Raw genomic sequence first — 27,929 nt, forward strand, 5'->3', positions numbered from 1 at the left:
CCCGGGGCACCGGAAGCGGTGACATGTAGCCCTTTCACATTAACATGGCAGGTAAAAAGAAGGTGGTTGTTATTGCAGCTGCTCTTTTTTCCATCTGCATGGCTTACAGATGTCATTGGTGCTCCCTTTGCAATGGGCAGTGCTTCAAGGGTAGCTACTGGGCATTTGAGCAGCTGGAAGCTTGGGAAATAGCTTGGGAATGGGTTGATGGGCTGGCTCTTCACCTGTGCCATCCCCATCAGTCTGTGTAATTCATGTAATTCATGTGTCACCTGTGAGTTATATATGGGCTTGAGATGAGCCCCTTAACTTATGATCAATATATGTGGTGCTCGACTGTGTACAGAGAGTAACAGAGCTGGGGAAGGGTCTGGAGCACAAGTCTGATGAGGAACAGCTGAGGAAGCTGGGGGGGCTCAGCCTGGGGAAGAGGAGGCTCAAGGGAGATCTTCTCACTCTCTACAATTACCTGAAGGAGGTTGTAGCCAGGTGAGGATTGGCCTCTACTCCTGGGTAACAAGTGACAGAATTAGAGAAAGTGGCTTCAAGTTGCTTCAGGGAAGGTTTAGATTGGATATTGGGGAAAATTTCTTCCCTGAAAGGGTCGTCAGGCACTGGAAGAGGCTGCCAGGGCAGTGGTGGAGTCACCATTCCTTGAAATGTTCAAAAAATGTGTAGATGTGGCACTTGGGGACATGGTTTGGTGGTGAGCAGGGCAGTGCTGGGTTAACAGTTGGAATCAATCTTAGAGGGTTCTTCCAGCCTTAGCAATGTTATGATTCCATGTGCTATGCAACTCGTGAGGCATAGAGCTCACAAATCTGCTGTGGTGGGTTACAGGGAGTTTGGGGATGGCATGTGGCTCACCCTTGGTTTGAGCATCACTGGGCATGTTTGGGAGTTTTGGAGGACACAATTAGCTGTGTTTACTGCTGCTTTCTCTCCTATTGTCCCATTTGGCATGGGAGATCTGCTCCTGGGGCTCACCTTCTGGGACAAGCAAAGAAGAGGACAGAAGACACTTGCTGTGCTTGAGTTCAAGCCTTTACACCTTCATTTTAGCATCTGTAAAAAAAAAAGTGCTTGTGTAAATAAAAACCATGTGTTCACTTTTCAGCTGAAGCCTTGGGGTTAGACCACATGGTCCCTGTCCCATACCGGAAGATTGCCTGTGACCCTGAGGCAGTGGAGATCATCGGCATCCCGGACAAAATACCCTTCAAAAGACCTTGCACCTATGGTGTCCCCAAACTCAAGCGGATATTGGAGGAGAGGCACAACATCCATTTTGTTATCAAAAGGTGGGTGGTGAGGAAGGCAAGGGGGAGTGCATGGCTTGAGGGTACTGGGGACTTGAGCTGTGTTCCCTCCGTTGCTCACAGGGTTTGTTTTGACACCCAAAACTCATTTCACCCTTTTTAATGGAAAAGAGCTGAAAGCTCTTTCCCCCCACAAAACCTCTGGTTTTCATCTCTCTTTTTGTAAGGATGTGACAGGTCTGGCTGTACCATGGTCACCCCCAAGCCCTGCCATCCTGTTTTAAGTGATGATGGCACCAGACATTGCTCATGCCACCCGAAGCATTTCAGGTTGTTACAGCACCCTCTGTTCACAGCACAACCTTTTCCAATGGCATTTGGTGGATGGAAGTGGTGCCTGGGTGGGGGGAGGAACATCTGTATCTATGATGCACAGGGATTCCCTCCACCTTGTTTTTCGTTGATCACTTGTGCACGTCCTCTATATCTGGTGACAAGGATGGGCACTGTGTCTGGGTGTCTGCATTTGTACTAGAGTAGGAGGAGTGGATGCATTCCCAGTTTTGTCTGTGGCATGCAATCCCTCTTTGCTTCTCTATCAGGAAAATCTGCTTTATAATATATTTAATTATTTAGTCCCTGCCTGTGCAGCACTTGTATTGTTTCCCTGCTAGAAGTGTGAAACTATAGCACTGAAAGATCCCAGCTAAGTCTCCCAAGGGCGCTAAAATCACCATCATCAACGGAACTCAGGCATCCTAAGAGGAATTAGCTTTCCATATGTCAGCTGCTAGAGGAGCTACTTTCTCCCACCCTGCTCAGGCTGCACCAGTCTGGATCAGGCCCTGGGATATGGCCCTGGATACACTTCACTCCCATAAGCAAAGTTGTGGGTAGCACCAAAATATGATATTCAGGAGAGAGGTGACATCTGGTCGATGGTCTGTCTTGGGAAGTGAAGGTCCAACAGCTACTTTGGTCCTGCTCTCTCTTTTGGTAAAGCCAACCTATAGCAACCTCATTTAATAAGTTAATTAAATTAAGCAAATGATTTATAAGCAGATTTAGAGGTGCTTTAGTTAAAAAACATATGCTGTAAGGTTGATTGGTTGCACAACAGGCTAGAAGGCTTTTTTTTTTAAGCTGAAAAATTCATTCTCTTTTTTTAGAGAATTAATAAAACCACTATTTTGACTTGGTTTAATGCTGTTCATTAATAAAACCTCCAATTCAGTCATTAGAAGCACCTATTTCTAATCCTTTTTTTTCCTTTCCTCCTAGGATGTTCGATGAGAGAATTTTTACAGGTACGTTCTCCATGTCCTTTGATTTATTGCCCACAAAATTAAACTATTATCCAGAAAGCAGAGTTGAAATAATGTCATCTGTAAGCAACGGAAGTGCAGGACACATGCAGTTATGCTCAGTGAGGAGAAGCCTTGTCTGTGCCCTACACCAGGACATGCTGAGATTTCTTTTGCCTGGGATTGGTGCAAGCTCTGTGCTCCCCTTAAAAATTGAGTTTTGAAGGTTTAAGCAAGAATTCCTGGTTTGTGAGGCTGGGCTGGCTCCCTGCACCAGGTTGAGTTGCAGTACAGGCAGCACACAGCATGTTTTTGTGCTTTCAAGAAAATCATTGCTGTGTTCCTCACTGGTAAATTATTATCTTTTTTTGTCTGGGAAGTGCTAGCATCATCCAGCTGCTGACTGTTTTTAAAAGAAAAATAACAAAAGTCCATTTTTTCAGTGACAAAACCCTGATGAGGGAGTTCTTTGACTTTCTCTGCTCTGTGTTTTCACTCCTTTTTCTCTGAGCTGGAGAGGCTGGATTAAGTCTTTACCGTGAGGGTGGTGAGGCCCTGGCACAGGTTGCCTAAAGAAGCTGAGGATATGCTATCCCTGAAAGTGTCCAAGGCCAAGTTGGACAGGGGTCTAGTGCAAGCAACCTGGTCTAGTGGAAGATGTCCCTGCCGACGACAGGGAGTTGGAATGAGATGGAAGGTCCCTTCCAACACAAACTATTCTGTTATTCCATGATAAGTACTTCTTGGCAGATACAAGGAAACAGGTACCTGTGCTGTCCAGCTCAACCCTCACTCCAGCAGTGCCCTCATCACATGCCGTCATACACACCTGTAATATGGCACCGCATCCAAATTTATTATGCCCAACCCTGCTCCTGGATCACCTGGGCTTGGCTCACAAGTAAAGACTTGAGGTGTTGGGGTACTGTTTTTTTTTTTCTCTGAGCTGCCAACCACACACACACTCGCAACTCTCCAGACACCTTCTCAGATATCTCTGCCAGCCAAATTATCGCTCTGGTCCCATGGCAGCCCCCGCCCTAACATTGCTTCCTGGGCATGATGATGCTGAAGCCACCCAAAGGAGACCTCCGGCAGAGCCTGAAGGGGTCCCCACCTGCATGAGGGGGTTCTTTGTCTAGAGTAATTATTGGCTTTTTTTTCTCAAGAAAGGATTTCTTTAAGCTTTAACCAATCCCCAAGGGATGGCGCACTGAACTGTGTCTTGGGATGCTTGGGATTTCCTTGCATAATGGCTGCACAGTATCTGGGGGAGGCATCATGTACATCTGTACATCAGCTCAGGAGCTGCTGATGGAGAGCACTGTGCTGTGAGCTCAGGGGTTACATCGCAGGGAGCTGCAAGTAGAAATTAGGAAACGAAGAAGCAAAGCCAGCAGAACTGGGGTGGGTAGCAGGTTATCTCTCTTGACTGGTCCCTGCAGGGCTACTAGAAGCAAAACCCATTAAACCTGTCTTTTTGTGGTTTGCATCAGCACATCAGCCTGTGCAAAAAAAAAAGCATCTGCTGAGTCAGGAGGTACCATTTCTGCAGAGATGCTATTTTCTGAGTGGAGCTGTATTTTAAGTTGCCAAGTGCAAAGTATCTCAAAGGTTCCCCATACAGTTTTGCTTGCCCTTTCATTAAAATACCCACTACTGCTTGGAAACCTATTTTTGCTCCTCCCCTGGGTAACAGCTTCAGGCAGGCTCTGCTGCTGGAAGAACAAGATTTGGTCCATAGAAAGCACAAATTAAAAGGAGCCCTTTGGACTGTAGATAAATAGTGTCTTTAAGGCTCTATATTGCTGCTGGTCCCATTGCCAGAGCCCTGCCCTTCCTGGCAGGCAGGAACCAAAGGGACAGAGGATTCACATTGCCATGGATGAGATATGTTTTAGAAGGTGGGGATATTGCAATGGTGCTTTGAGACCAGCAAAGGGCCTTTGGCAGCAGCTGTTTAACAAGACACCTCTGTGGTTTCTGCAGCCTCACAGTGTAATCTCATTCTCTCCTTCCCCCAGCCCTCATCCTTCAGCTCTTTGCTCACCTTCCCTACCTTATTGCATTTCCTACCCTGCCTTCAGATTACTCTTTTCATCTCCAAGGTCATTGCTGAGGCTTCATTTCAGCTCCTTTCAGGCTGCTGAGGAACAGGGAAGGGAGAGAGGAGGTTTTTCATGGTGATGGGATGCTTTCATTCCTCTTGGTGTCACTGCCTGTGGGGCTTGGAGCTGCAGGACAGGGCTGCCTGTATCACTGATACTCTGGGTTTTGCCAAGCTCCTATCCAGTGTAGCCCATCCCCTTCCTTGGAACAGGGCTGTCCCCACTTAGAGATTAGTTCCTACAGTACTGGTCCATGGCCCTGGGTTTTCTGACCCTAGTCCCTACCTCTTGGAACCTTGTCCTGGCAGCCAGCCCTTTCAGGAGATGCTCAACCCTGGCAGGGCTTCTCAGCACACGCATAGTTAATGCAGAGGTTTAAGCAAATGCCTTGCTATTATTTTAACATGTAAACCAAATTAAATCTGCATTTGTCTCTTTGCAAGCAGGTGACACTTGAAAACGTGCCCCCCACTCTGACCTCAGCTCTGGGACTAGGAGGGGACCAAGCTGCATCATTGACATCTCCAGTTGCTAATTCTGTTTTTGCTTTTCCTCCCAAAACCTGCCATGCGCACCTGGCACCAGGAAGCAAATTTACCAAAGATCCAACCAAGCTGGAACCCTCCAGCCCCCCCCGGGAGATTTCCCCTGAGCCACACCGCGGGGCTGTGCTGGACCTGGCGGGGACCTCTCAGGCCAACAGCAGGTAAGTGAGACTTCCGACCCTGTCCCCTGCCAAGTGACATTCCTCAGAGCTATTTGGGGAGTGTTAGTGTGCACAGCAGGTTACTGCTGTATCCATCAACAGTGTTCAATGCATGCAGGAGGTTGCCATGGATGTAATTCAGTAAGCTGCAGCATCAGGTCCATGTAGGTCCATGGTGGGAAGGTGAGTGATGATGAATTGATGTTGCTTTCCTGCCTTCTTAAAATCCCACTGCAATGGTACAGCTAGACTGCACAGGAGGAGGCCAAGCAGCCCTGTCCTTTTGCAAGCCAAAAGTTTGGAATCATTGATTTTGAACAAAACCGATGAAATCGGGGCCATAACTGGGCATGGGTTATCTGTTGGAGCCCTCTGGTGTTAAAACATGACCTAAGGATTCACCCTCAGCCCACACCATAACAGCATCCTGCTAATTAAGTGTTACTTGCTTATAAAGCTCACAGGGAGACTAAGAGTAGATTTAATAAAGACTGGGTTATAGAGTTCAGCAGAGCAGGAAGCTTTTTATAAGAGTACCTGTTTCTGTTGCAGTGATGCCACAAGCTAGACAGGTCCATGCTGGCAGTGCCTATGGAACATATAGCGCATAGCGTACAGCTTTCCAACCCAGACTAGGAGATCCAGGAGGTGTTTTTCTCTGTATAGCCCCATATTCCTTCATTCTTGCTTCAATGGAAGCAAGGTATAATTTAGTCTTTAAAATCACTTTGAAGAAGAGAGGCAGGGCATCAGTTTATAGCAGTATAAACTGCTCTAAGACAAGGAGCCTTCTCCTGGCCTTGCTTCACACAGCTGGCTCAGTCATGGATGGGGTGAGAAGTGTTCCTCAGCCTTTCCATCACGAAGCCTCACTGCCCAGCACTGATAGCTCCACCAGCTGGAGCTGCTGACTGTGCTATGGGGTTGATAAGTTCTGCAGGTCAGGATGGGGATACAGGGTGACTTGTCTCCTCCATGACATCTCTTGGGTTCCTCTCATTTCTTGGCTCTTCATTGACATGAACTTGTGACAGGCTGGAGTCTCCTCTGGTTCTCCTCAGTGCTGTTTCAGGTTTGTCCCCTTGGATGTGGCTGCCACATGCCCCTTAAGCTGTGCATGCTCTGGGCAAGGGAACCTGCATCACTAGGGCAGGCAACAAGTGAGCCCAGCAATGTGCCCAGCACTGAAATCTCCATCTTTGGAGGGCATAGACTTCCTGACCTGCCAAGTCCACAGGACTGGCATTTGTCTCCAGCCTTCTGGGTATCTTCAGCTTCAAAGGAGGGTTTGCAGCAGATTTTACTTTGTTCTTCCTGCAAATGAGGAACCTCTGTGCCTTGGTAGGAGCATTTTCGTAGCAATGGTCCACTCAGATCAGAGTCCTAAGCCAGGCAAAGGGCAGTGCCCAATACTCCAGGAGAAAGGCCATACACTGTGAGGGGTAACGTGCTCTCCAGGGAAGCCCTCCTCCCAAATTTCCCTGGTAAAAGGTTGACTTTGACCTGAAGTGGGAGAGTTTAAAACCCTTTCCAAAGCTCACCTTCTAGACCAGTGATCCTTTCTACAAATACCACATTTAGGAAGAACATTTCAAGAATACTCCTGGCTTGTTCTGTGGTTTGTTCTGCTGACACTGCTGAGTGGATTTAGGCGAGTGAGAAGTGGTTTTGAACATCACTCCTAAGCCAATAGGGGTATGGCACTGGCTCAGAAGGGTTTTCCTTCCCCATGAAGGACCAGCACTGGGGGAGAAGTGCATTTCCAGAGTGGTTCCTTGGGTTCCTTACTGCCAAAGAGCCATGGTTGTTCTTGTTTAAGAGAGAGACAGAAAGCATACACATCCTGAGAATGCTAAATAATCTCATTTGGATGCTGAACACCTTGTGTAAATTCCTGAGCATGTGAAGTTAACTGTAGATGGGAGATTGGGATAGTGCCCAGTTTTTGGGGAAAAAAGGCTTTGAGCAGTAAAAATATTTACCAAATCAATTGAGTTTTTTCTTTTATCCCTCTTTGCTTTAGCTCCATGAGTAACCACATTGTAATGATACCTTATGCACTCCTCTCTGTCATAAAGGGATGGAGCCAACCAGGTTTCAGGCTTAAAATGTCTCTTGCTTTCCAGAGCTCTCTGCTGTGGTTCCATCCGTGAGTGTCTAGAGGCAGGACTGCCATCAGTGGGGTAGCAGGACCAGGGTGGATTTGACAGCAGGGCTTATTCACAGAGAAACTCACAGACCATGGCTTTCCTTGCAATCATGGATGCCGTGCCACTATTGGTGCAGTGACCCTGAGGACCTGTCCTCAGCCCTTGCAGCCCTCTATGATGGAAGGCAGGGTTTCCCCCTGTGAAGTAAGATACATACAGGTATTCCCCCAAAATGCTGAAGCAGTGGAAAGAATTCAGAAAGGTTTATTCAAATGCAAGAACCCTAGAAACTCACAAAGAATATTCTGCACCAGCAGTGAGAGTGCTGGGCCTGAGAAAGTAATGCCTCCTGATCTTTTCCAGGCTTCTTATCTTCTCTGGCCTCCCTTCCCCAGCCTCCAGGCAGTCACATCCTGTAACACCACGAGGGTTTATCTCTCCTCAGACCAGAGAGAGAGAAACTGCTGCTTCCTCTCTGGGACACAGGAGGGAAAGAAACATTTCCCCCATCCTTGAAAAAGGGGTTTCTTCTTAGGCAAAAAGTCTCCCTAAGCGACATTTAATTAAGCTCTAATTTTCCCGTTACAAATTCTTCCAAAAAGGGGTACCTATTCCTACACCCCTCCTGCCAGGATTGGTTCTACACACACCACTGTGTTTTTAAGCTCTCTCTTTTCTTGTTCCTTGACCACCTCTCTTGTCTGCCTTTCCCTTCCAGGTCTGAGAAGTGTAGTGTTTCTGAAAGCTGTGAACCAGGTGAGGAATAATTCATTTTCTCTTGCAAAACAGTGATATTGGGGGACAAACTAGAGAAAGATGCCTGCAAAGTAACTTGGATATGTGACATCTGATTGCGGCACAGTACAGTTCTCTAACAACTTTATCCCCATTCGATAGATGCAGAGATGAAGGCTCTTACTGTGTGACCCTCCAGCTGGGGAGGTCAAAGTGCATAAATTGAAATAATGAGGCTTAAGCACATGCTTAAATGCAAAGCAAAAGGAAGTCATCAGTCTCAGTTCCTTTGAAAGCCATCACTTAGAAGTCATGGGTGTCAGTGTTCTGGGCACCACAAATGAGAAGGAAGTGCTTTTCCCCAAATTTAGCAGTTTTGACCTATTGGAACAGCACACCAGGCCTTACTGTCTTGCTTGCCCAAGCTGCAAGCTGGAACTCTGCCTCTTGCAGTGGATCCATCCCATCCTAAGTGAGGAAGTTTATCCTGAGATAAGAGGAAGCGGGTTAAGCACTGTGGGCAGCCTCCTCCTGGGGCAGCCTCTTCCTGGGGCAGCCTGTTAGCATAGGTTCCCATCCACTGGGGTTGAAACCATGCTGAATTTTGCAGGGGTTCAGCTGGTCACATCCTGGTGTGATGCAGCTGCCGTCAGCCTTCTCAGAACAGGGGCATGTTCTAGGTATTTGGGAGCACTAAAAATACCAAAAGCATTCACTGGAGACAGCTTCTCTGTGTCCCCACCAATGCCTGTTGGTGGCCCAGTTCATTTTAAGTGAAGAAAACCAGGAAACAAGCATATAACAAGGGCCAGCAGCCACTTCGAGGGCCCCAACAGCTCCTGCCAGCTGACCTGTTTGCAGAAGCCATACCTACAGATGTCCTTTTGGGTACCTCTATGCCGTGGGCTTGATGCCACTGGGCCACTTGGCCAAAGCCTTGTTGATGCGGGATGCTCAGTTGGCATTGACATCACAGCCGGCCACACTTTCCCTGCATTGGTGGGCACACATGGCATTGCTGGATCCTGTTGGCGACTGCCTTCCGTTGCCTTTCCCCATAGGTACCTCAGGAGAGCTAGGTGGGATCAGGCAGATCAAAATCGAACCAGACGAGCTGGACATCATCCAGATCACCGTACCAGGTAGCTGCTGGGGTACCGTCTGTGTGCAGTGGCCACTGCGCAGGCAGGGCTGCCGCATCATGTCTCAGCATTTTGCTTTGAGAAGAGGCATTAGCAGGGTATCTCCCAGCACAAAAGGTTCCCTTGTGCACGTGCAACGGTCTTCCTTCACTGACAGTCATTTTAAGGAGCATATTGAGATTTCCTGGGAGCATTGGTAGGTGTTTTAGGGTTCTTTGTTGTTTTTCTCTCTCCTTCGTTGCTTTCCTATCTTGCCTTTCCCTTGGAGAAAGTGAGCCTGGTTTGCTGCTTTCCTTCACACATGGGCTTAGAGGATCCCAGGTGTTGAGTGCAGGATGCTTTTGATGAGGTCCTTCATTTAGAAAACCAGCTTGGTTAGGAAGAGTTCATAAAAACAGGTCTAACCTGCTTAATGCAGATTTAATATTAAGCATGTGCTGAAAATGTGTTGGAATTGTTGACATTGATGGGGGAAATTCCCTGCATTTCTACCCGCAGAGGTCAGTGTCAATGGGTGGTCATGGAGATGAGGTGCTTGAGGGGCAACTGCGAGAGTTATTTTCTACTTACCTGACCTGGACAGTACAGCAAATGGTAGGATGATTCTCAGGGTTTAATGAGTGGATTGTTAGCAGTTTGCATTTTCAGTGTGCTTTACAACCATTAATTAATAATCTCACCAGAAGAAGGGCAACAACAGGACTCAAACATGCCTGAGGGTGAGCAATGCTGGGGACAGCAGTGACACCCAGCCCCACTGCACCAGTGTTTCACCTCTGTTGCACCCAAATTGTAGCAGTCCCCTCAGTAAGGTAGTAAGATAGTAAGGAGATTCACTCCAGGATTGGTGTAGGGTGGACTTATCTATGGTTAATATAGGGGAAGAAGAAGGAACAAGGTATAGTGGTACATCAAACATTTTAATTTTCAACTTGGCAGCTAATGAAAGAGAAGGAAGCTAATGTGTAGAGCAGGAGGAGGGGGAATAATTACCACTTCTCCAGTGCCAGGGTGATCATACTCCAAGTCCTGAGTCCACCTTTTTTTACCTTATTTGAAGATCGAGTACAATCAGAGGGAATGCAGCTGAGGACAGGGAGGAGGACTAATAGAAAAGAGGTTCTCACCTGCAGGGAAAAATTGATGAAATTGGGATTATTTTTCCTGTGAGGTCAGAAGTGACCTGATTGAAGTGTATAAACTAGCTATAACTTTATTTGAAGATTAATTTGGATGGCTCTTTGAGGGCATTGGAGAGCCTAGCACATGGGAAGACAGATTTAACAGAAGAGGGCAGACAAATTGCGTAAGGGAAGCCCAAAGAGGGGTGATATTTTGGAGGAAGTCAGTGTAAGTGGAATGGTTTCCCTCTGTGTAGTAGCTAAGTTTAGCAGCATTAACTTTTTTAACCAAAATTGAATGTCTATATGGAATTAAGCCAAGTAAATAATTTTGAAGTATTTTTGCTCTTTGCCTTCTGTAGAGGTTAGGAAGAGACTTTTGCTTCTCGGGCTGAGTGGTTGAGTGTGTTTCAGGAATGAGCTTTGGGTGGTTCTGGGGAGGAAGAAGGCAAATGCATCCCCAGATCAGCTTCTGGTGGTGTGTGGGGCTTTCAGAACTGGGAGGCCCTTTGCTCGGTCTTTGCTGATGGGTCAGGACCTTCTGAACCCTGTTTTGGGGACAGTGTGTCCCTGGCATCAGAACAAAAGGTGCCCATGGATTTTTGTCTGCAGACCGATCACCTGGTTTAGATGAGATGCACGACCCAGTGCCCACACAGGTGGCCTCTGAGGAGCCGAGCTACATCCTGGAAACAGTAGCAGGTACCAGAAATGAAGCATGTGGGAGGCTGTGTGGTGGCACTGGTGTTCACGCATGTGTCAGAAATGAGTAAATACCATTTCTGAGCCAAAGTGGTGGAGTTGGGACCCAATTCCAGAATCTTGGCCTCAATCAGGCCAGCTGGGAGCTCCGATGAACTAACTGGTGGCTTTTCTGGCACTCCTGTTCCTTCCCAGCTCCCAGCATTCTGCAAATCCAAGCTCCTCTTCCTGGTTCATACCTGGGATTTACCTGTGGAATGTGTGCTGGCCCAGTGGCTTCCCTTGCTCCTGCTGGGTCTCTCCTCTCCCAGGGAGCCCATACCGAAGGGCAGACAGACCTCTTGTATGTAGGCAATGAGTTATTCTGCTGATGCAACTCCTGGCATGCTGGTACCAAGTCCAGCTTCTGCTGGGACACATGTTCAGAGCTTAGTGAGGGGAGGGAGCATTTGACTGGCTGTAGGGCACACAGAGAACTCCTGCTCATCTGGTGTGGTTTTGCTGGTGCCTACTACTGCTTACCCTATTCTTCCTCATCAGAGGCAGAGAAGGGGCCAAGTGAGGAGTCTCGACATGAAGAAAGGCAGATGCAGGGATCAGGTGAGTCTACGGTGAACTCTGAGCATTGCCCATCATTGCAGGTTTTTGGAAGGATGGATGAACACAGATGTATTTTGGGTTCGGTTTTGTGGGCTTTCTATGTTATCAGCAAAGCCTTCAGCCTCCAGAACCTCAGCACGGAAGGGCACTGCCATGTTCCTGGGCTCTGTCCTCCCCTCTCTTGCTGGATTTACTTTTCTACCATTTTTTTTCATTTCTGGCTGCTAGCACCGCTCTGTGGCAGGTGCATCCCTGCCCTTCCTTGCTAGGGGATGAGCTTGGACGCAGCTGTCAGAGGTCTGGCACTGATCTGCGGGCGTGAAGAGTGCGCAGCCGGCTCTGCCAGAGATCAGGGGCTGCTCACCTGTGCCGTGCGTTGCTTACTCTCCTGAAGCAGCTGGTTGCTCAGACCAGTTCTCTCTATTGGTTTGTTGTTTTTTTTTTTGCAGATGGTATTGGGGATGTTTTAAGTCATTTGAGGAAACAAGTTGAAATTCTGTTCAACTCACGATACGGTAAGATGGTCATTAACACATTTCATCATGCCGAGTGTCGGCCTTGTCACCTACCATTTCCAAACCAGCAGCTGAGTGAAGGTGCTATCTAATTTGTTCGTTTGCTGTCTGCTGGGTTTACAAATGCATTTGAAATCTCCTCAGGCCTTGTTATTGCAGCTCTTTCCCTTAGTTTCCTCAATGCTGTTTCACTGACTGCAGCCCAGGAATTGCTGCCGTGGCCTTCAGCCTTTTTCCCATGGAGGAAAGGTCCAGCATGGTTCCAGCATCACTTGTTTGAAATGTCAGAGAGGGTTTTCCACTCAAGGTGGTCATTGCATAGCTCAGGAAGGCTGATGGCACCTTGATGGTGGGGACTGGCACTCAGCGTGCTCTGCTCACCTCTTCTTAGAGAGGTTATTTAATTGAGAAAAAGTACAAGTGAGGTCACACATGCATTTTGAGAACTGGCAGAAAGTTTTTGCCACTGGTAGGACCAGGAGATGTGGGTCTGCCTGGCAGTCCTCACAAGTTGAAGGCAGAGTGGAGCTGCATCCCCTGGGCTTGTAGAGCCCATTGTAACCAGGGAAAGAAGGGCCAGGATGCTCTTGGACAGGGCTGGGCACTGGGGATGCAGCTGAAATGGCCATCAGAGTGATGGTCCTCACTGCACCCCATGCTTTAATAACAGACTGGGAGTTGTCATCCACACTGCTGGGGTTTTGTCCTGGTTTATCATCTCTGCCTAAACAGTGCTGCTTGGCATTGGCTGCTCAGTTGCGTTTGGCAATATTTAGCGGAGCAAGGGGAGCCCTCACCATGCTGGGCTTCATGGTGTACCACCAGGCATATTCCCTGTTCCCTCACCTAGGAGAGGGATTTCCATGGGGGTCTGAATGTGGGGTCCCATTGCTTGCAGCCTTTTTAGGAAGGTAGGCTGTGACAATGTAGCAAATGCAAAAGCCAGCTCCAGCTGGCTGCCTGGCTCTGTCCCTCTTCTCATGTCTGCCAGTGTCAGGGACATCCCCACCAGGGTCATCCCCACCAGGCACAGAGTGACAATAAACTCCCCCAAAACCTCCACCAACATGCCTTGTTGCTGTTGCTGTGACCTGACACAGAGGCCCAGCAAACTAATGAGATTGGGTCCCCATGCAGCGAAAGCCATAGGAATATCAGAGCCGGTCAAAGTCCCCTACTCCAAGTTCCTGATGTACCCTGAGGACTTGTTTGTTGTGGGCTTGCCAGAAGGCATCCTACTGCGCCGCCCCAACTGCTTCGGGATTGCAAAGCTGAAGAAGATCCTGCAAGCAAGCAACAACATCCAGTTTGTCATTAAAAGGTAAGGTGGGTGGGGTGGCCATCCCCTGGGGAGGATGTTTCTGCTCAGAGCTCCTGCTGCTGTGCAGTGTCCTGGGGAACATCCATCTCTTGGTCACCTTCAATAAATTGGCTTGATTAGAAGCAAGAGTTGTTGCCTCGTTGGAGCCATCCGTGGGAGGCAACAGTGGTGTTGTCATCTGTCCCTTGATGTCTATTGGGTTTTTAACCTGCTTTTGCAAATGTTGGCCACAGCAGCAGGGAGCATGCAACAGTGGGGGAAGGAGCCTTTAAACTTCAGGGTGCCTTGGTGTGGGACAAGGAGAGGGGCTGGGAGCCCTGAGGGGTCTTCCTACAGAAAATGAGGTAGCTGCAAACATCAGGGAAGATGCCAACCCTGTGCGGAGAAGGGGGGGTGTCATAAGAACTGTGAGAGGGCTGTGAGAAGCCCAACCAATGTAACATGGTAACATTGCCCTGAAAGAGGGAACAGATCCAGCAGAGATGGATTTTAAGATGTCTTGGGTATTTTAGTGATGTTTCTCACCCATCTGCTGGCACAACCAATGCAGCGGGTGGCTGAAACAGAAAATAAACATTGGCTGAAACAGAAAATAAACATTGGGAGCATGGAGATTTTGTGGTGTCAGAGCAGCAGCTCCCAGACCAGCCCAACCATACTTTGGGGTTTCTCTTGTCCTGATCGTGGACCCATTTCTTAGTGATACAGCTTCAGTGCAGCTTGTAACAAGCCTTGCTATTGCCTCACTGTGCAGTTTTAGCATTAGGTACCAAGGTAAAAATTTTTGGGGCCAATTGTATGTTGAAAGGAGCCATGCACAGTTTCTCCCATCCCTGAGAAATGTTCAGGACTATGTCCACTTAAAGTCTGTAGCTGCTGACTTAAGCTGCTCAGTCATCACTTGATTAATCTCATTCCAGGGAGCACCACATCAGTTCATTATAGAGTCTGTCAGTGTGAAAACTATGTCCAAAGTTCTCCTGTTGCATTGCAGGAGCTTTTAAAATGGTGTTAGACAGGGTGAGTGGTTTGTGGTTGTAGGAGTGGTGGTCCTGGAGATGCTGAAGCAACAGTCTCACTGGCCAGGAAGGTCAGTCATGTGCCCTCTGCTTCTCCCTTTTTTTCCAGACCTGAGCTGCTGGCAGAGGGCATAAAGGAGCCAGCGTCGGACAGTCCAGCAGCCAAAGGTAGGTTGAGAGACGCCCGTCAGCTGGGCCATTAAAGGCTAGGTAGGAGAGGAGTGAGAGTGATTTCATACAGCGTTTCTCTTGCCTTATCTCTCCACCTCGTTTTTTTGGCTGGAAACCCCTCTCCCGTGCATCCCCCTTGGCAGCACTGCAAATCCTAATTCCTCTTATGTCCCCTGTCTCAGCCGCCAGCGAGAGGGACTCGAGCGAGGTGCTGATGGAGGACGCTGTGAAGAGACAGGGCTTTCAAGGTGGGGGGCTGGAGGCATCTGTGGGGGCTGAGGCAGAGCCCCTAGCCCACTGCAGGGGCTGCACGTGACAAAAAAGCGTGAGAAGGTGCGGGTGTTGGGGCTTGGTGGGTTGGCAGAAGAGCAAGGCAAGACTGGGAGGAAGGAGAGGAAGTGGGATGAGGGGATGGGAAGCACAGGCAACTGGAAAACGAGATGTACAGCTGGGACAGGCAGTCCCACAGGTCCAAGAAAGAAGCTCAGACTGCTCTGCATGGTGCCCTAATTAACCCACTTTGCTTATCTCCCTGTCTGACCTTGTGAGATGCATAATTAAGTTTCCAAGCCTCGGGGTTTGCCTTTTCTGGGGCTTTTTCCACCTGGGTGATACCTGTATAAATGCCACTCGAGTTCAGCATGTGCTGGCAACAGTGTGGTGGCTCCCTTGGGGGAAGTGATGGTGAGAAGCCTGTGGGCTGGGTGGGCAAATGCTGCCCTTGCTCAAGCATCCCTTCTTGGGCCTTGGAGGCCTGCAAGGGTTTGCACAGGGAGGGAGCCTTTTCAAAGCCTTTGGCTTTTGCAAGAGGCTTTGGAGTGTGTTTTATTTTAACACAGGTAATTATCGCAACTGAATCTTCAATTTCACGTGGCTTTTATTCTTAGCAAACAGGCAGAGGAAAAAGCCCCATATTTCTGTTTAGATTATTTTTAAGGACTTTGAATAGCCCACTCCAGAGATTAGCTAATTGCAAGATAAGGACTTTCCTATAATTAGAAAATGGCATTACTTAAAAGTCACAGAGTGCCTTTTAATTTACCAGTAGAAGTCCATAATTGATTCTTTATTTTACAGAAAATTATGATGCCAGGCTTTCCAGAATAGACATTGCTAACACGCTGCGGGAACAAGTCCAGGACCTGTTCAATAAGAAATACGGTGAGAAACCAGGCAGGGAGTTGGTTTTATTCCCCCCTTATTCCCTCTTAATTCTTTGCGCCCTGTCTCTCCCCTCTCCTCCTGATTCCTCCTTGCCAGGTACTTTCTTTCAACTCCCCCTTGAGCCACTGACACCTTGGAGGGTCAGAAAGGAATGGCAGGTCTGGGAATTGGTGCTCTTTGCTGCAGGAGCTGTGGGAGCAACAGGGGGTGGCAGGAGGTTGGGAAGAGAGTAAGAACAGGCTGTACCGAGCACCTGCAGAAGCAGTAGGGGACAAGTAGATGCTGCCTGTCCTGTCCCCAGGGCAGGGAAATGCTGTTATCCCCATGTCATGGTTTAGAAATAGTCTTCCCCAATTTAGTGTTCCCACTGAAGCACTGAAAACCATGTGCTGCTTGCTCGCTCCTTCCTCCCTTCCAGTCCTCCTCCCCCTGCATGTGGGTGGAGAGGAGAATTAGAGGCACAAAGAGTAAAGATCATGGGTTGATATTTACTAGAAACAGCAATGGAATAAGAAAACGAACAGTAACAGCTACAATTTCAGGAACAGAGGGAATTGGTGCTATCTGACTGCTCCCTCTGCCGTGCTTACTCCACCAGAAGGGACCCCTTCCCTATCCCCCAGAAAATAATGTGAGGTGGTACAGAATTACCTTGAGGTCCTGGCCTTGCCCCCTCTGGCTACTGCAAAAATTAATCCTGTCCTGGATGGAACCAGGACATTATCCGCCCCTTATTCTATACCGTCTATGTCATGCTGAAATCCTACACTTTCCAACTATATATATATATATATATATGTATATATACAAGTATAGGTATCATTTCCATAGTCAATGGGCATCACTCCAAAATGTCTGTTGAGTTCATTTAGTCCATGACTGTGGATTCTATCCATCCTAGATGTCTTCCAGAGCAGGAGGGCTGGTGTGCTGTCAGCTGGTTGCAAGCTGCATCAGGAGCTCACAGCTGGTATATCTGCAGCAGCCCATCCTCATTGTCCATGGTAGTTGTGGCAGACAGTGGCAGTGTCATTCAGCAACTAGTATTATACGATTCAACATTAGAGACTGTTCTCGCCCAAAAATCAAATCCCCAAACACATTGTGTTTCCTTGTCGCTCTGCATCACCCACCAAGCGCACCCAGGTCCTTGAGCAAAAATGATCCCATGGGTGGGTTTGCCTTTGCTTGACATACTTTTACAGCCAACTTCTCTACCTGGGCAGTGATGTCTTGCCACAGTTCAGCAGCCCAGATGGGTTTCCGTCTGTGCTGCCAATTGGCCTTTTCCCATCGGTCCAGTCACCCTCACAGAGCATTTGCCACCATCCACAAGTCAGTGCAGAGGTAGAGCACTGACCATTTCTCTTGTTCAGTGATATCTAAAGCCAACTGGACGGCCTTCAGCTCTGCAACCTGACTTGATCCACCTTGTCCATCAGGAGCTTCTGCGACTCACCGCCATAGGACTCCATACGGCAGCTTTCCATTTTCAATGTGTCCCTACAATAGGGCAGGAACCAACGGTGAACAGTGTGTGTCACCTTTCATTTTCTGGAAGCTGATTATATGGTGGGGCCTTCACAGCACATGTCACCTGATCCTCCTCTGGTAATAATCTGAAATTTTCACCTTTGGGCCAGTTTGTGATGATCTCCAAGATTTCTGGGCAATTGGGGTTTCTTAGCTGAGCTCACTGCATGATCAGAGCGATCCACTTTACGTGGATCATGTGGAAGGGGCTTTCCCTTTGAACATCCAGCCCAGCACTGGCAGTCAGAGTGCCAGAAGGAGCTGTGCTTTGGTGGCAGTCACTTCTGAAGTGGTTCCAACCCCTCAGAAGCTGCCAGGATCTCTTTTTCAGTTGGGGTGTAACAGGCCTTGGACCCTTTGTATCCCTGACTCCAGAACCCTGGGGCTTGTCCTCGAGTCTCCCCAGGTACTTTTTGCCAGAGACTCCAGGAAGGACCATTCTCCCCGGCTGTAGTGTAGAGCACGATTTTTACATCCTGTCCTGTCCTGACTGGCCCATGGACTACTGCATGGGCAACCTCCTGTTTAATTTGTTCAAAAGCCTGTTGTTGTTCAGCACCCCACTTAAAATTGTTCTTCTTCTGTGTCAAATGATAGAAAGGGCTGACAATCTGACTGTAATCTGGAATATGCATCCTCCAGAAACCCACAGCATCCAGGAAAGTCTGTGTTTCCTTATTGCTGGTCGGTGGGGACACAGCTGCTGTTTTGTTAACTGCTTCCATTGGGACCTGACAATGTCCATGTTGCCATTTTACTCCTAAAACCTGAATTTCCAGGGCAGGTCCCTTGACCTTACTTTGTTTTAAGGCAAAACCAGCCTTCAGGAGGATCTGGATTATCTTCTTCCTTTCTCAAAATCTGCCTCTGCTGTGTTCCCCCACACAATAATGTCATCAATGTACTGCAGGTGTTCTGGAGCCTCACCCTTTTCCAGTGCAGTCTGGATCAGTCCACGGCAAATGCTGAGGCTGTGTTTCCAGCCCTGGAGCAGTCTGTTCCAGGTGTACTGAACAGCCCTCCAAGTAAAAGCAAACTGTGGCCTGCACTCTGCTGCCAAAGGAATGGAGAAGAACCCATCAGCAATGTCAACAGTGGCACCACTTGGCTGCCTTGGACTCCAGCTCGTACTGAAGTTCCAGCATGTCTGGCACAGCGGCATCAGTGGTGCTGTGACTTCTTTCAGGCCACGATAGTCCACTGTCAGTCTCCACTCTCCACTGGACTTATGCACTGGCCATATAGGGCTATTAAAGGGTGTATTGGATCTGGCTGAGATGGAGTTCATCTTCCCATAGCAGCTGTCCCAGTGCTGTGCTTTGCAGTGGTAGCTAGAAAGGTGTTCATAACACACCAGCATTTTGGCTACAGTGCTCCCACAGCATCAGCGCTGTCTCTCAACATTGCCCCCATCAATAGGCTGGGGATAGGCAAGATCCTGGGAGGGGCCAGCTGGCCCAAATTAACCAAAGGGATATCCCATACCATAGGATGTCAGCTCAGACATAAAAGCTAATGACAGGAGCTAAAAAGGAAGGGGGGCATTCATTATTTACAATGTTTGTCTTCCTGAGCAACTGCCACACGTGCAGAAGCCCCACTTCCCGGGAAGTGGCTGAACATTGCTTGCTGATGGGAAGTAGAGAATAAAACCTTCTTTTTCCTCTTTGCTTGTGTGTGCACAAACTTTCACTTTTGCTTTAGTGAACTGCCTTAACGTATGAGTCATTTTCCATCTTATTTTCTCTCCTCTGTCCAGCTGGGATGGAAGTGATAGAGTGGCTTTTGGTGGGCACCTGGTGTCCAGCCAAGGTCAACCCACCAAAAAGGTCTTGCTGACCTGGCTCTCAAGTTCACAAATCATCTCATGGATGGGGGTCACAATATTGTCAACGGTGCACTGTTGTGGTAGAGATCAGTACCTGATGTTCTTCAACCCTCAGCAATCTCACAACAGAGGAGTCCTCTGAGACACGAAGCATGGTATTCAGCTGTTTAATTTCCTGTCTCCACAGCAGCTATCCCAAAAACCCAACAATGTCATTTTGGGTCCTTGAGATACCCTCTCCTGAGGTAATCTATGCCAAGGATAGACCGGGCCTCTGAGCCAGTCACAAGGAGGTGTTTTTGCCATTCGTTCCCAGTCAGGCTCACTTCAGCTTCCAGTACAATTAGCTCTTGGGATCCCCCTGTCAGCCCAGAAATAGAGATGGATTCTGTCCCTACATATCTTGATGGCATCAGGGTACATTGTACACTGGTGTCAACTAAAGCCTTGTACTCTTGTGGGTCTGGTGTGCCAGGCCATCGGATCCACACAGTCCAATAGCTCTGACCGTGCCTTTCCTCCACCTGGCTGGAGGCAGGGCCCCTTTAGTCCTGGTCATGGTACTCATTGCTCACTTCTTGTAAATATGACCTGGAGGTCCCTTCAAGAGGATGGAACGTAATATCATCCATTCCATTCTGTCTGAGGACTTGCCCTCTGGAAACCGGAGCAGCATTTATCCTTGAAGAACTTTGTGTGGTGGTTGTCCTACCTTTCAACTCATGCACCCGTGCTGCTGGGGCAGGGGTGGGTTTTTCATCCAACTTCCTCATGTCCTCTCCATGGTCATGCAGGTAAAACCACAGGTTACCTCGTGGTGTATACCCTCCCTCTTGAGCAGCAGGGCACCTGCTCCCAAAAGCAGAGATTCTAGTCCATACTGGTGGGGCATAGGACACTTCCTCTCTAGTTTGCTCAAGTCTTTTGAGTCTGCTCACGGTCTTGGACAGTCTTTCCACAGCTGAGGTGCAGGTCGGTAGGGAGGAAAAAAGATGATCTTCATAGTGCCAGCGTCAAGTAGTCACCTGAAGCGCTGTTTGTCCTCCTCCTTTCATTGACATCAATGCCAATGAGTTGGTGTACAGCGATGGCACGCTCCACATAAACTTCTGGCACGTGGATTGTGTGCGCTGGACCTCATCTGATCTACAGGGGACTGCTCATTACTTGAATCTCTATAGATTACCTCCAGGACAGCTAATTCTCTCAGCTACTGTATACCTTTCTCCATGGTGTTCCACCTGCTTGGGCACACTATTAGGTCACCCTTGAGAGAACACCTTTCCTTCATGCTTGACAAGGAGTTGCTTCCAGAGGCTGAGTTTTGTCCTCTTCCCAGTCCCCTTGTCAATGCCCTGGGATCCTGGGACAGGGATCAGGGATCCCAGTTGCTTGGCTTCACTACCATCTAGTTCCATATCCTGGGCCGTGATATCCCAGCACTGGAGCAGCCAGGTCACCAGGGGCTCTCCTGTGCATCTTGCATCTCACCCAGGGATAGGGATCAGCTGATTGTCTCTGGCCCAGCCTCTTCCTCCTGTTCTGAGGGCCCTGCTTCCTCTTCATCCCTTACCAAGTGAACTGATTTTGTCTTGGATTTCTTTTTCTGTATAGGGGCAACTGCTACTGGCACAGGTTGTTCCTCTGGTTCAGCTGCAGTTTGAGTGGCCACAGTGCCTATAGGTCTGCTTTCCTCCTCCTGAGGCTGTGAGGGTGCTGTCTAGTGACAAACAGTGTCTGATAAATAGTAGCCAGGATCCAGCACACTGCATAACTTTGCATCCTTCTGTAACTGCCCCAGCATTTTTTCTTTCAAATATCCTGCCACTTTGTCTGGGTCCTGTAGTTGTTCAGAGGTGAGCTTCCAAACCATTGGAGCAGAATAGTCCTTCAAAAATTGGCCCATTTTCTCCCACCACTCATGACTATCCAGCCTCGGGGTAGATCTTTGGAAGACCCTCTAAAAAATCTCTTTTGTAACTCTAACCGTGGTTTGGACAGCACTGGGGAGACCTAGCAGACTTAGCAACAAAAACATGTTGTCCTTCACATCCAAAGGGAATTCAAAATTCTCAAAAGCTGTTATAACAGACCTGAAGGAGAAGAAGAGGGTAAAAAGCTGGGGAAAATCACCCTTCTGTTCCCCCCACAGGCTGGGTATGATTATTAAGGAATTCCCTGAGGTAGCATCGAAGGCCAGGGCAAGAGAGCAACACTGAAGACATATCCCAAATGACCCTCACTGCCTTTTATGTTATCATGTCATAAGCTGATGTCACATAGTACAGCAAAAAACCAGCAATGCTGATCCTTCTACCTGCTCTGAAAAAGAGCACTGTGAGGAGCATGATGTTCATATACGGGAGTTTGTGCAGGTTAGGTACCACAACCAGGTGAACAGACCCAAGCAACATTGTGACCTAAGACCTCCAGGTCTTAGCTAAGGCCCCTCCTGGCTACTGCAAAAATTAACCCTCTCCTGGCAGGAACCGGGACACCCCATTTTCTAGGCAGGGGTAAGACTTGTGCATGTTTCAAGCTACCTTAGAGAGGGAACATGCCTATGGAGTTAGCTCCAGATAAAGTCCCAAAGCAAAGAGCAGCAGCTTTCCATCCCTCCCACTGCAGTGCATGGTCATCATTGTGCAGGATGATACCTCTCTTCAGCCCCACTAGCTCTGCTGCACATGTGCCTGTCTTGGGATCTCTCTCTACTGCCATCATGGAGGTAGCCTGAAAATGTTGGTCCTTGATCTAATGCTGACCTGGTGCCTCAGGCAGCCTGCCCACGCTGTTCTGTGCCTTGGTGGGGTAGGGATGGAGCCAGAACCTCGGTAGAAATGGTATCCCTGGCATCCCACACACTCACTGCTTACTTACCACTCTCTTCTTTCCCAGGTGAGGCCTTGGGGATTAAATACCCTGTGCAAGTGCCATACAAGCGGATCAAGAGCAATCCAGGGTCAGTGATTATAGAGGGACTGCCCCCTGGGATCCCCTTCCGGAAGCCCTGCACCTTCGGCTCACAAAACCTGGAGAGGATACTAGCTGTTGCTGATAAAATCAAGTTCACTGTGACGAGGTACATGGCAAGGAGTGTCAGCTGCCCCATGAAGGGGAAGAGGAGGGAACCCACCTAAATGCACCCTCTGCTTTGTAGCCCTGCTCGAACAGGTCTGTAAATGCTGTAAGTGCCTCCAGCCCCCCAAGGCAGCAATTAAGTTGACAGCTAGGGTCAACAGAAAGGACGGGACCATGAAATGGACACTCCTGCTCTTTCCTCCCACTTGCTGCCCCGGGGAGATAGTGGGGCAGGCACTATCAGGAGAAAAAGGTTCTCGGTGCGATTGATGTGCAAGCAGAGAACTCTCAGCCCCTTTTTTAGGAGGCATGAGGCAGATAATTGCTGGTGCAGGGAAGTCCTTTAGCACTGCCTGTTCATAGCAGGGTCCTCTTAGTTTCGCATCCAGAGGGGACGGACACAAGTGGGAGGGGAAAAGCACTTTAGCTGTGTATCACACTAAGGTGACACGGGGGAAAAAACGGACTTTTAAGAGTGACTCCATCACCCTCTTGCTGGACCGTGCTGCCTGTCTTCTTATCAACAGGGTACATGCTGCCCCAAGCAGGGATCTCATCTCCACAGAGCTCCTGCTGGTCCCCCATGAGTCGTGCCACAGCATGTGAAGGACAGGCTGATTCCCAGCCTTCCCTGGGCCATAGGAGGGTGTTCTGTCCAGGCATGCTGGCTTCTCAGTGCCATTTCATTTTAAATCTCCTTTTTTTCTTATTTTTCACAGGCCTTTTCAAGGACTTATCCCCAAACCCGGTAAGAGATGATGCCTTTTTGTCCAAGCAGTGTATTTGCCAGGTGTTTAGTGGTGGTCAGGGAATTGTAAACTGTGGATGGCAAGCAATAATTTTATCAGCTGGAGAAAGGTTGTCCCAACTTCACTTTCCTGGGCTTCCCACTTTGGTTTTGTTGTTGTTTGGTGCATTTGTTGCCTGAGACAGCTGGCTTTAGCATCACCCATCGGTACTGCTGCTATTTCCTTGAAATGATGGCATTTTTCAAGGGCTAATCTAGGGCAGGGATCTGTTTTCTATTTAAGAAAGCACCCACTTGCTTAAGTGTGTTCTTAAAATAAATCTGCATTGCAATGAGCTGGCAAGTTTGGTGGCAAGGGAGGGTCATGGGAAGGGATGGTTAACCACAAAGGTCCATGCTGGGCTGCAGGAGCGTGGCACTGAAAGCCCACTCCAGCTTGTGGGAATTTCATGTGCGGATACACTGGGGAAGTCGTGGCAGAGGAGAGGACAGGGTGTCTGGGATGCACTCCATAACAGCTGCTCAAAACACCATCCCAGAACCGTGTCCTTCACTGTGTATTCCACAGTAGCTTTGTCTCTCATTTCTAGGCTGCCTCAATAAAAGAGCTGCCATCAGAAATGTGGGTAAAAACCTGTCTCGATTTTAAATGTCTGTAATTACAACTATTGGAAGAGCACAGCTGGGTGCAAAGAACCTTGTCATCTTTATTCATGGCTTTCCATTTCCTTGGCCAGCCTCCATGGCGATGGCACAATTTCGGAAAGACAAATATGGCAGAGAGGAAAACATTTATATACCCTTATTTGGAACAGCAGAAAGAGCTCTAACAAAAGGTGAGCTGTCAGAAAAATTCAGGCATGGTCTTTGTGTTCACCTTCTGTGTCCCTGTGTAGGCTCCAGCCAGTGATGCCTCAAGACCTCTGCAGACCTTGGCCTTAGACTTGTAGCTAGACCTTAAATGAGCTCTCAGTGAAACACAAGTTTTGCAGAACTCTTGTTTTCCACAGAATTACATGGTTATGTATCTGCTCCTCCAGCCACATCTTGTCTTCCCATTCCCCAGCCATAATCAGTGTAATTGCGTTAAGAGACCCTGATCTGACACAAATCACACCATTAACAAAGGAGAACATCAGAAGGCAAATACTTCAACATGCTACCTGACTGGGAGATGCAGCCTGATAAATAGAGATGGAGAGGAAATTGATTTTCTTTTTGATGCACAACATCTTTTTCTCTCCTTCTCCAGCTGAATGCTCCCCCCATGGACTGGCCTTTCTGCAAACCTAAAGATATATTTTATTATGTGTATTGTGGTACCTTGAGTAGACTCAGCAGGTTGCAGCATCCCTGCCAGGCTCGGTGCTTCAGTCTCTCTCCTCCCACTGAGGTTTTAAATAAGAGGAGTCACAGATGAGAGGTTTTCCTTACTTGACATCTCAATTTGTTATAGGTTATTTCCCATACTTGCCAAATCTTCAGAGACAATTCCAGGACTTATAATGGTTTTCTAGTAGTCAGATTACTATTGGAATATCTCCTCGAGAAAAGAGCTATTCGTATTTTGCCCCCCTGAAAAATCCCCACTGGCAGCAATTAACCTGTCATTTGCTTTTCCGTGCCATTACACAAAAGTTGATGGTGGCAACACAGTAGTACACTCACTGCCTTGGCTTTGATCGCTTTTCATCTGCCTTAACAAAATGAATGATTTCCAACTAGACATAGTTCACTAAAAATTTAAATTTAAGAGCATCCTTTTATCTCAGTCTTGTGTAGTGAAGCCCTGCCATGTAAAATGAGCAGCAGTGTGCTTGGCCTTAAAACAAAATCAATAAAAATCACTTTTATTTCATAGAGGAGGGTTAAAATGAAAGCAATAGTTACTCCCAAGCAGGATGGTATTGCAGAGGTCTCTAAAACTGAAAAGCCCAGGAGGTGACTTTATAAAGATAAGGGAAATTAATGGGTTTTATGGATCACTTTGGCCAAAAATCACATGAAAAGTACACATTTTAAGGAAAAGGGGACATTTAACATATTTTTTTAAAAAATCACTTTGGAGTGATTTTAGTTGCCTTTAGGTTAAATTATGGGGTTTAATTTGCTTTAAAGTTGTGCACCTCCTGCATTGCAAAGAGCATTCCCAATAAGTGCAGTACCATGGATCTCTCTCTTTTGTGGACACCCGTTTTTTCAGTGCAACAGAAACAGAGAAAAGGATTTCAATATGATCTGAGCACCTCAGTGCTTTCTTCTCAAGATAATCTGTAGTTTATCTGTTGAGGTGGTATCTCCCCTCTACTGGGAAATGGGGATGGGGGAGCTGCTGGTGCAGAAGCAGCTGGGGGCGCTGGGCCTTCAGGGATGGTGTTTGCAGAAGGAGGTGGATTTTGGAGGGAATGAGGTGGTGTTTGGAAAAAAACCCATCCACAGTGCAGGTTTGCAGCCTCTCAAAGATGGGACAATAGCCCTGAGACCACTGATACCAGCACTTCACCTCTGTGACTCCCCCGAGGGCTTTAACCCAGAAGCATAACCCTCCTGGCATCAGAGGTTTTTGTTTTGATTTCCAGTGTCTTTTTTCCGGACTATTAAAAAAGTCCGGTCTCTGCTCTGCAAAAAGACCTTCAAAACCCCTTTTTGAAAGCAGAATGATCTTTCACCATTTAACAGGAGTGAGTGAGAAGGGGTAAAGCTCCAGTGCTATAAACACTGTGCTTATCCTTTCTCTTTTTCTTTCCTGAGGCACAGAGATACAAAACTGGCTTAATACAAGCCTTTGAAAAAAATACCAAGCATAAGTAATCTAACACACACATAAAAAAAATCTTTCTGTATGTTAATTTTTATGTGCTTTGATTGAAAATGTACACCAGCTACATCTGTCCTATTCCCCAAGCTCCCTACCACCCTGATAGATTATTTCCCATACTCCAATTAATAAAGTAGGGCAGGCAGTGTTCTTTAATTAAAAAAACCCCACACATCCAGGCATCCTTTTTAGATATTTTTTTTTAATCACAAGAGCACAATCCTCCTCAAGACTTTGATGAGATGTGCCTTGCATTAGAAACTCCTAGCAAGAAAAAAAAGAAAACAGGAAAGGAGTGATGGGGCTGAGCGCATCTTGCTCCATCACCAGGTTGCTTTTTGAGGTCCATGTGCCTCTCCCTTTACTCCTCTGCCCTGTTTACCCCTCGTGGGAGCAGCCAGGCCCGGGGTAAATTATTTTTCACTGTTTCTAGTCTGAAGGTGAAAATTCAAGCAGATAGTGTGAGTAGGTGTGGAGCTTCAAAGCCTGTCTGTGATTCCAGTCACCTTTTTCTTTCCCTAATTTTGGTCTCCTTTTCCCATTTGCCTGTGTGTTTGGCATCCTCTCGCTTTCAAGAAGGCAGCACCATCACCCAGCTCATCCCAACACTCGTGTTCACTTTACTCTTACCTCCCTCCTGCTCCCCACCACCCTTATATCCTGCTGGGTCTTTCAGAGACCCCCCACTCCATTTTTTAGGTTGCTTATCACAGGGTGAGATGAGTACTGCTCCATCCTGGTTGTGGTCCAGCACTTTGGGATGCGGCCCATACCTCACAGCATTGTGGCCCTGAGCCTGGTGGAATGCTTCCCATGGTTAAGGCTCAGCACGTGTGGGTTAGCAGGGCAAGAAATTTTAATTATCTTTCTTAAGCAGCATGATTTCATAACAGCGTCTTGAAATCTTCCCCTCAAATGCTACAAAAACCTTTGAGTTGCTGCCAACCAAAGGAAATGCAGTACTGCCCTTCCTAAACTGGTTCTGATCCATATTGGAAAGATGCTGTCATATGTTTCTGTACCTCACTGCTTGCAGTCTGCTTGCACTCCTGTCTGCATTCCTCCTTGACAGAAGTCATGCCAGGACCTTGTTCCCTCTTGGCTTGGACTCTACTTTGCTTTCCCAGCGTCAGCATAATCCATCTGCATCTCTTTCCCTGTGATGAGCATTTAGTGCTATGGGTGCTGCCCTCAGGGTGCCCACTAAAGCAGACTGTCACCAGCGATTTGGGAGACCAGGCTGCAGAGAGCATCACTTATTTTCAGTGATCCTGCTGTGTGACAGCAAGCGGCAGTGCTGCAACCACTTATGGCAGGATTTGTCCTGCTGCAGCCCAGGGGTGCAGGGCCCAGCTCAGTGTCCCAGCTTATGAGGGTCTGAGGTCTGTGCCCAAAGGTCAGTGCGTGCAATTGCCCTGGGCAGAACCCCATGTTTTTCTCTTTCTTTGGTGCCACTGAACCGAAGGGCTCTCGTCCCCCACACAGGGCAGCAGAAGAGCACTGTGCTGCAGTGGCTGCTTTCCTGAGCCTCCTTGAAATGTGGAACATGTATTTTGAGTTATTTCAGATTGCTTATGCCTGTGTTAAGAAAATTTGGACACATGCTCCTGCTGTCTCCCCAATCCCCTCCAGTTTGCCAGTGCCAGTGCACTGCAGTTTGGCAGTAAGAGCCTCCCCACTGAGCCCCTTCCTTGCCCTGATGCTGCAGCCTCAGCTTCCCCACTGGCTGTCCCTGTGGCTGTGACTTCAATGGGATGAGCCGCTTCGTTCCTCCTTTTGCCCATCATGCAAATCCTGGCCCTAGCCCTGTCCCTGCAGATTTTTACCAGGAAATTAATTTCTTTTTGATATGGCTCGTCACTTTGGAGTCAGTGGCAAGCACCAGCCTCTCCTTAGGGACTCCT

The 27,929-nt window shown here is 48.1% G+C and overlaps 1 protein-coding gene across 5 annotated transcripts in view; it reads left to right on the top strand.

Moving 5' to 3' along the window:
• GTF2IRD1 (GTF2I repeat domain containing 1) overlaps positions 1–27,929 on the top strand; it is a 71,678-nt gene that overhangs the window by 34,783 nt on the left and 8,966 nt on the right. For 3 of the 5 annotated variants that reach the window (XM_032707833.1, XM_032707837.1, XM_032707834.1), the window contains exons 9-22: positions 1,118–1,301; positions 2,541–2,566; positions 5,257–5,377; positions 8,246–8,283; positions 9,324–9,404; positions 11,138–11,227; positions 11,768–11,827; positions 12,277–12,342; positions 13,480–13,663; positions 14,792–14,850; positions 15,036–15,101; positions 15,931–16,014; positions 22,277–22,460; positions 23,179–23,207. In XM_032707833.1, the coding sequence (XP_032563724.1) occupies positions 1,118–1,301; positions 2,541–2,566; positions 5,257–5,377; positions 8,246–8,283; positions 9,324–9,404; positions 11,138–11,227; positions 11,768–11,827; positions 12,277–12,342; positions 13,480–13,663; positions 14,792–14,850; positions 15,036–15,101; positions 15,931–16,014; positions 22,277–22,460; positions 23,179–23,207 (1,272 nt within the window). The remainder of the gene's footprint in view (positions 1–1,117; positions 1,302–2,540; positions 2,567–5,256; positions 5,378–8,245; positions 8,284–9,323; positions 9,405–11,137; positions 11,228–11,767; positions 11,828–12,276; positions 12,343–13,479; positions 13,664–14,791; positions 14,851–15,035; positions 15,102–15,930; positions 16,015–22,276; positions 22,461–23,178; positions 23,208–27,929) is intronic. The other 2 variants (XM_032707836.1, XM_032707838.1) reach the window with 2 other exon arrangements.

The sequence above is a fragment of the Chiroxiphia lanceolata genome, chromosome 20 (assembly GCF_009829145.1).
Source record: "Chiroxiphia lanceolata isolate bChiLan1 chromosome 20, bChiLan1.pri, whole genome shotgun sequence".
Classification (NCBI taxonomy): domain Eukaryota; kingdom Metazoa; phylum Chordata; class Aves; order Passeriformes; family Pipridae; genus Chiroxiphia; species Chiroxiphia lanceolata.